Source organism: Struthio camelus, chromosome 32 (genome assembly GCF_040807025.1).
Source record: "Struthio camelus isolate bStrCam1 chromosome 32, bStrCam1.hap1, whole genome shotgun sequence".
NCBI lineage: Eukaryota > Metazoa > Chordata > Aves > Struthioniformes > Struthionidae > Struthio > Struthio camelus.
In genome coordinates this window covers 175443-183550 of record NC_090973.1, presented here as the reverse complement: position 1 = coordinate 183550, position 8108 = coordinate 175443, and the positions used below count along the sequence as shown (strand labels likewise).

Genomic DNA, 8108 nt, shown 5'->3' with positions numbered 1-8108 from the left:
GGGAGTTGTAGGCCGGCGTGCCCCGCGCCACTGCGCACGCGCCGCTTCCCCCGCCCCCTTTTTTCCGGAAGTGACGCCTTCTGTCGCCGCCGCCGGGAGAAAAAGTCGCCCCCCCCAGCCCTCCGCCGGAAGTGGACTGTGTAGGGCGCCGGCGGATCATAGAGACTCCCCTCAATATGCACCAGCCGGTACGCCCCCCCCCACCACCACCACCCCACCATCGAGTTGGCGGCGCGCTCGCACAGAGCGTCGTACCCCCCCCCCCACAGCGGCCTACCAGCCTCAGCCCGGCGCGGGTTAATACCATCGAGCGGGCGGTCCTCCGGGCGGCCGCGAGCGGCCCCAGGGCGCCGGGGCGGAAGCGGGCGGCCGCCGAGGCCCGCGACAATAGCGGCGCTTCCTGCAGCGGGGCCCGGCGGCCGGGGGCAGCGGGGGGCCGGGGGGGCCGGGGCTGCCGCCGCCGGTGCATGGAGGGGGCCCCGCCGGCGGTGAGTGCCGACCCGCCGCCGCGACCGGCCGTTAGGGGCTGCGGGGGGGGGGTCGGGGTATGGGGGGTGGGGGGCGGATCGGGGGGTCCCTGGGGCGGATCGGGGGGTCCCTGGGGCGGGTCTGGGGGTCCCAGGGCGGATCTGGGGGTCCCTGGGGCGGATCTGGGGGTCGCAGGGTAGATGGAGGGGTTCCAGGGCGCATCTGGGGGTCCCTGGGGTGGGTCTGGGGGTCGCAGGGCAGATGTGGGGGTCCCTGGGGTGGGTCTGGGAGTCCCAGGGCTGATGGAGGGGTCCCAGGGCAGATCTGGGGGTCCCTGGGGCAGATCTGGGGGTCACAGGGTAGATGGAGGGGCCCCAGGGCGGATCTGGGGGTCACAGGATAGATGGACAGGTTCCAGGGCGCATCTGGGGGTCCCTGGGGTGGATCTGGGGGTCCCAGGGCAGATGGAGGGGTTCCAGGGTGGATCTGGGGGTCCCTGGGGCAGATCTGGGGGTCCCAGGGCAGATGGAGGGTCCCCAGGGCGGATCTGGGGGCCCCAGGGCAGATGTAGGGGCCCCAGGGCGGGTCTGGGGGTCCCTGGGGCGGGTCTAGGGGCCCCAGGGCAGATGGAGGGGCCCCAGGGCAGATCTGGGGGTCCCTGGGGCGGGTCTAGGGGCCCCAGGGCAGATGGAGGGGCCCCAGGGCAGATCTGGGGGTCCCTGGGGCGGGTCTGGGGGTCACAGGGCAGATGGAGGGGCCCCAGGGCGGATCTGGGGGTCCCTGGGGCGGGTCTGGGGGTCACAGGGCAGATGGAGGGGCCCCAGGGCGGATCTGGGGGTCCCTGGGGCGGGTCTGGGGGTCACAGGGTAGATGGAAGGGTTCCAGGGCGGATCTGGGGGTCCCTGGGGTGGGTCTGGGGGTTGCAGGGTAGATGTACGGGTCCCTGGGGTGGGTCTGGGGGTCGCAGGGCAGATCTGGGGGTCCCTGGGGTGGATCTGGGGGTCGCAGAGTAGGTGGAGGGGCCCCAGGGCAGATCTGAGGGTCCCTGGGGTGGATCTGGGGGTCCCTAGGGTGGGTCTGGGGGTCCCAGGGTAGGTGGAGGGCCCCAGGGTGGATCTGGGGGTCCCTGGGGCAGGTCTGGGGGTCTCAGGGGCAATCAGAGGGTTGATGGGGCAGGTTTGGGGGTCCCTGGGGAAGGTCTGGGGTCTCCCAGGACAGGTAGAGGGATCCCTGGGGTGGATCTGGGGGTCCCAGAGCTGATGTGGGAGTCTGTGAGGCAGATGGAGGGTCCCCAGGGCAGATCTGGGGGGTGGTGGGATCCCTGGGGCAGGTTTGGGAGTCCCAGAGCCAGTCGGGGGCATCGTGGGGCAAGTGGAAGGGTCGCTGGGGCAGATGTGGGGGTTCGGGGGCAGATCTGGGGGCTCCAGGGCAGATCTGCGGGGTCGTGGGGTAGATGGAGGGGTCCCTGGGCAGATCTGGGGGTCCTTGGGGCAAATCTGGGCATCGCAGGGCAGATCCGGGGGGGTCTCTGGGCAGATCGGAGGGTCTCGGGCAGATCTAGGGGTCCCCACTTGCTGCCGGGGGTCCCCGCATGGGGCCGGGCTGCGCTATGGGGCTCCGGGGGGCCCCGGGCCCCGTCTCACCCCATCTCCCCCCCCCCAGGTCCGGGGGCTGACGGCGTCGGGGGCCCCACGATGGACGACGGGGGGGCGCTGGGCCAGGCCCCCCGGGAGCTGCACCGCGACGCCGGCGCCCCGGGTAAGGTGGCGGGGGGGGGGGGCGGACGCCTGGGCCCCCTCGGCCCCGCTGGGTGCCGCTGGCCGGGGGTCGCCCCACGGCGCCCTGGGGGTGCCCGGACGCCTGAGCCCCCCCCGAGCTGCTGTCTGTGCCCGCAGGGTTCCCGCTGCCCGGCCCCGAGGAGCCCGGCGCCCCCCCGGCCCGGGGCGGCCAGGACGGCGGGGAGCCCCCGGGCGCCCGCGCAGGTGGGGGGCCGCAGCGGGGACGGGGACGGGGGGGAACGTGGGAGCGGAAACGGGGGTTCGGGGGCGGGGGGAGGACGCGGGGATGGAGACGGGACGCGGGGTGGAGGAAGAAAGAAGGAAGCGGCGCGGGGCGAAGAAGGACGGGACGGAGGAAGGATGGGAGAGAAACGCGGGGACGGAGAGAGGGACGCGGGCACGGAGGTGGGACGGAGAGAGGGGCGCAGAGCTGGAGATGGGGCGGAGAAGGGCGCAGGGACGGGGGTGGGACGGAGAGAGGGACGCGGGCACGGAGGTGGGACGGAGAGAGGGACGCAGAGCTGGAGATGGGGCGGAGAAGGGCGCTGGGATGGGGGTGGGACGGAGAGAGGGACGCAGAGCTGGAGATGGGGCGGAGAAGGGCGCAGGGACGGGGGTGGGACGGAGAGAGGGACGTGGGGATGGGGAAGGGAAGAAAAGGACGTGGGGACGGAGATAGGACGGAGAAAGGGGCGTAGAGACATAGAGAGGGACGTGGGGGTGGAGATGGGATGGAGAGAAGAAGGTGGGGACGGAGAGAGGGTCAAGGACGGAGGAGGGACGGAGAAGGGGACGCGGGGACAGAGAGGGGATGGAGCAGGGAATAGAGGTGGGATGGACCGGGGACACGGGGACGGAGCTGGGATGGAGAGAAGAATGCGGGAATGGAGATGGGACGGAGCAGGGGACGTGGGGACGGAGATGGGACGGAGCAGGGGATGGGGGGACGGAGCAGGGGACGGAGATGGGACGGGGACGGAGGCGGGACGGAGCAGGGGACGGGGACAGAACAGGAGACAGGGACGGAGATGGGACAGAGCAGGGGACGGGGGGACGGAGCAGGGGACGTGGGGATGGAGCAGGGGACGGGGACGGAGCAGGGGACGGAGCAGGGGACACGGGGACAGAGATGGGGACGGGAGGACGGAGGTGGGACGGAGCAGGGGACGGGGGGACGGAGCAGGGGACGGGGGGACGGAGGGGGGACGGAGCAGGGGACGGGGATGGAGATGGGACGGGGGGACGGAGTAGGGGACACGGGGACGGAGATGGGGACGGGGATGGAGCAGGGGACGGGGGGACAGAGGTGGGGACGGGGGGACGGAGCAGGGGACGGGGACGGAGATGGGACAGAGCAGGGGACGGGGGGACGGAGCAGGGGACGGGGGGACGGAGCAGGGGATGGGGACGGAGCAGGGGACGTGGGGACGGAGGTGGGACGGAGCAGGGGACGGGGGGATGGAGCAGGGGACGGGGGGACGGAGCAGGGGACGGGGGGATGGAGATGGGGACGGGGACGGAGGCGGGATGGAGCAGAGGACGGGGACGGAGCAGGGACGGAGTAGGGGACACGGGGACGGAGATGGGGACGGGGATGGAGCAGGGGACGGGGGGACGGAGGCGGGGACGGGGGGACGGAGGCGGGAGGCCGCGGGGCTGACGCCGCCGTCCCCGTCCCCGCAGGCGCCTGCGGCTCGCCGCCCCCGTCACCGCCGCGGCCGGGCGGCCGGGGGTGGCCGCGTCGCCGCCGGGGCTCGCCGCGCCGGCGCTGGCTGGGGGCGGCCGCGCGCGGGGGGCCGCCGTCACCGTCACCGTCACCGGCGGCCGGGGCGGCTCGGCGGCTCTTCGAGTGCGGTGAGTGCGGCAAGCGCTTCGGCCTGAGCTCCCACCTCATCCGGCACCAGCGGAGCCACACGGGCGAGCGGCCCTTCGGCTGCGGCGCCTGCGGCAAGGCCTTCGCCCAGCGCTCCGACCTGGCCCGCCACCAGCGCACGCACACCGGCGAGCGCCTCTACCGCTGCGGCGACTGCGGCAAGCGCTTCGCCGAGAGCTCCCACCTGCTGCGCCACCGCGTCACCCACTCGGGCGAGCGGCCCTTCCAGTGCCGCGTCTGCGGCAAGAGCTACGGCGACAGCTCCTACCTGGCCGTGCACCAGCGGGCCCACACCGGCGCCCGGCCCTACCGCTGCCCCCGCTGCGGCAAGGCCTTCGCCCGCACCTCCACCCTGGCCCGCCACCAGCGGGTCCACGGCCCCCCGGGGGGCCCGTGGCCGGGGCGCGCCGACCGACGCCCCCGCCTGGCCAAGCTCCGCCCCGCGGACGGCGGCTGGGAGGAGCGGGCAGACGGACACGCCCCCCTGGGGAAGCTCCGCCCCGCGGACGGCGAGTGGGAGGAGCTGGCAGACGGACGCGCCCCCCTGGGGAAGCTCCGCCCCGCGGACGGCGAGTGGGAGGAGCGGGCAGACAGACACACCCCCCTGGGGAAGCTCCGCCCCGTGGATGGCGGCTGGGAGGAGCTGGCAGACGGACACGCCCCCCTGGGGAAGCTCCGCCCTGTGGACGGCGGCTGGGAGGAGCGGGCAGACGGACACGCCCCCCTGGGGAAGCTCCGCCCCGTGGATGGCGGCTGGGAGGAGCGGGCAGACGGACACGCCCCCCTGGCCAAGCTCCGCCCCGCGGACGGCGGCTGGGAGGAGCTGGCAGACGGACACGCCCCCCTGGGGAAGCTCCGCCCCGTGGATGGCGGCTGGGAGGAGCGGGCAGACGGACACGCCCCCCTGGGGAAGCTCTGCCCTGGAGACGGCGAGTGGGAGGAGCTGGCAGATGGACACGCCCCCCTGGGGAAGCTCCGCCCCACGGACGGCAAGTGGGAGGAGCTGGCAGACGGACACGCCCCCCTGGGGAAGCTCCGCCCTGGAGACGGCGAGTGGGAGGAGCGGGCAGACGGACACGCCCCCCTGGGGAAGCTCCGCCCCACGGACGGCGGGTGGGAGGAGCTGGCAGACGGACACGCCCCCCTGGGGAAGCTCCGCCCTGCAGACGGCGGGTGGGAGGAGCTGGCAGACGGACACGCCCCCCTGGGGAAGCTCCACCCTGTGGACGGCGGGTGGGAGGAGCTCACAGATGGACACACCCACTTGACCAAGCTGCACCCTGGAGATGGTGAGTGGGAGGAGCTCACAGACGGACACGCCCACCTGGGGAAGCTCCGCCCCAGAGATGGTGAGTGGGAGGAGCTCACAGACGGACACACCCACTTGGCCAAGCTCCGCCCTAGAGACAGCAAGTGGGAGGAGCTCGCAGACGGACGTGCCCACTCAGGCAAGCTCCGCCCCAGAGACAAGTGGGAGGAGCTCGCAGATGGACACGCCCACTCAGTCAAGCTCCGCCCCGGAGATGGTGAGTGGGAGGAGCTCACAGATGGACACACCCCCTTAGGAAAGCTCCACCTCCAAGATGGGATGTGGCAGGAGCTCACAGACAGGCACGCCCCCCCGGGCAAACTCCACCCCCAAGGTGAGAGGTGGGAGGAGCTCGCAGACGGACACGCCCACCTGGGCAAGCTCCACCCCAGAGATGGTGAGTGGGAGGAGCTCAGAGATGGACATACCCCCCTGGACAAGCTCCGCCCACGAGAGTCAGCCTGGGAGGAGCTGGCAGATGGACACGCCCCCTTGGAGAAGCTCCGCCCTGGAGATGACGAGTGGGAGGAGCTGGGAGACGGACCCGCCTCTCTGAGGAAGCTCCACCCCAGAGACAGTGAGTGGGAGGAGCTTACAGACAGACACACCTCCCTGTGTAAGCTCCGCCCTCAAGGTGAGAGGTGGGAGGAGCTCACAGACGGACACACCCCCCTGCGAAAGCTCCACCCCGGAGACAGCGAGTGGGAGGAGCTCACAGACGGACACGCCCCCCTGGGGAAGCTCCGCCCCGAGGAGCGTGAGTGGGAGGAGCTGGCAGATGGACACACTCCCCTGCACAAGCTCCGCCCCCGGGTGGAGCTGTGGGAGGTGCTTGGACACGCCCCCTCGGTGAAGCCCCGCCCTGGAGAGGACCTGTGGGAGGGGCTTGTGCACGGCCCCGCCCCTGGGGTGGCAAGGCCCCGCCCCCGCGGGAGGAGGTGGGAGGGGCTGGGGCTGTGCCCCGCCTCCCCGGGGGACGGACCGCCCCCTCCCGCAGAGCCATGGGTGGGGCCGGGGGGAAGCCCCGCCTCCTCGACAGGGGAATGGGAGGAGCTGAGAGACTGCCCCGCCCCCGCGGCAGGTGAGCCCCACCCCCACGGCCAGAGGTGGGCGGGGCGGGGGCAGAGCCCCGCCCCCTCCGAGGAGGAGGAGCCGGACCCGGCAGCAGAGTGGGAGGAGCCTCCACCCTGCCCCGCCCCCCAGAGCCAGCCAGGGCTCCCATTGGGGGACGGGTGGGCGGGGCCCGGGCGGGGCTCCGCCCCTGCAGGTGGGTGGGAGGGGCTGGGGCGCTGGGCGGGCCGGAAGCCCCGCCCCCTGGGTGGGTGGGCAGGGCTGCGAGGCGGCCCCGCCCCGGGGGAGGGGGGCTCCAGCCTATCGGAGGAGGAGGAGGAGGGGGGGTGGGCGGGGCCGGGAGGCAGCCCCTGCCGCAAGCCCCGCCCCCTGCCCGAGGCTCCGCCCACCCCCCCCACCCGTCAGCTGCGCATCGTGGGGTGGCAGTGGGGGGTGGAGTGAGCCGTCGCCCGGCAACCGGGGGCTGGGGCGGGCGGTTGCTAGGCAACACTCGTCACTCGGCAACGGGGGGCGGGCCTTCTGGGTCGCCAGGCGACCGTTGCTAAGGGCGGCTCCCAACCCCCCCCCCCCCGTCTGTGGGCCGGGGTCAGAGGTCAACCGGGATCAATAAAGACCTGACGAGCTCTTGGCTCCGCCTCCTTCTGTGGGACCCAGGCGTCCGGGACCCCCCCCGAGGGGCCCAGGCGTCCGGGACCCCCCCGAGGAGCCCAGGCGTCCGGGAACCGCCCCGAGGGGCCCAGGCGTCCGGGACCCCCCCGAGGAGCCCAGGCGTCCGGGGACCCCCCCGAGGGGGCCCAGGTGTCCGGGAACCCCCCCGAGGGGCCCAGGCGTCCGGGAACCCCCCCCCGAGGGGGCCCAGGTGTCCGGGATCCCCCCCCCGAGGGGCCCAGGCGTCCGGGAACCCTCCCCCGAGGGGGCCAGGCGTCCGGAAACCCCCCCGAGGAGCCCAGGCGTCCGGGGACCCCCCCCGAGGGGCCCAGGCGTCCGGGACCCCCCCGAGGAGCCCAGGCGTCCGGGAACCGCCCCGAGGGGCCCAGGCGTCCGGGACCCCCCCGAGGAGCCCAGGCGTCCGGGATCCCCCCCGAGGGGCCCAGGCGTCCGGGGACCCCCCCCGAGGGGGCCAGGCGTCCGGGAACCCCCCCGAGGGGGCCCAGGCATCCGGAACCCCCCCCCAAGGGGCCCAGGCATCCGGGGACCCCCCCCGAGGGGGCCAGGCGTCCGGGAACCACCCCGAGGGGCCCAGGCGTCCGGGACCCCCCCGAGGAGCCCAGGCGTCCGGGAACCCTCCCGAGGGGCCCAGGCGTCCGGGGACCCCCCCCGAGGGGGCCAGGCGTCCGGGAACCCTCCCGAGGGGCCCAGGTGTCTGGGAACCACCCCGAGGGGCCCAGGCGTCCGGGAACCCCCCCGAGGAGCCCAGGTGTCCGGAAACCCTCCCGAGGGGCCCAGGTGTCCGGGAACCCCCCCCGAGGGGCCCAGGCGTCCGGAAACCCCCCCGAGGGGGCCCAGGCATCCGGAACCCCCCCCAAGGGGCCCAGGTGTCCGGGAACCCCCCCCCAAGGGGACCAGGTGTCCGGGAACCCCCCCCAAGGGACCAGGCATCTGGGAACCG

The 8108-nt window shown here is 74.4% G+C and overlaps 1 protein-coding gene and 1 long non-coding RNA gene across 2 annotated transcripts; both read left to right on the top strand.

The window, feature by feature from the left end:
• Positions 1-372: 372 nt before the first annotated feature.
• LOC138063614 (uncharacterized) lies at positions 373-2423 on the top strand. Its single transcript, XR_011137115.1, has 3 exons — positions 373-488; positions 2131-2226; positions 2364-2423. It is a non-coding gene; the product is annotated as an uncharacterized lncRNA (long non-coding RNA).
• Positions 2424-2972: 549 nt separating this feature from the next.
• LOC138063514 (uncharacterized) lies at positions 2973-7116 on the top strand. Its single transcript, XM_068923128.1, has 3 exons — positions 2973-2991; positions 3930-5567; positions 5625-7116. Exons 1-3 carry the CDS (start codon positions 2973-2975, stop codon positions 6938-6940), a joined length of 2973 nt encoding a protein of 990 aa, XP_068779229.1. The 3' UTR covers positions 6941-7116.
• The last annotated feature ends 992 nt before the right edge of the window (positions 7117-8108 follow it).

Excerpts from the sequence above, each read along its gene's own strand:
- LOC138063514 (XM_068923128.1), top strand. Across the intron at positions 5,568-5,624 it reads AGACGGACGTGCCCACTCAG|TCAAGCTCCGCCCCGGAGAT; the intron begins GCAAGCTCCGCC and ends ACGCCCACTCAG.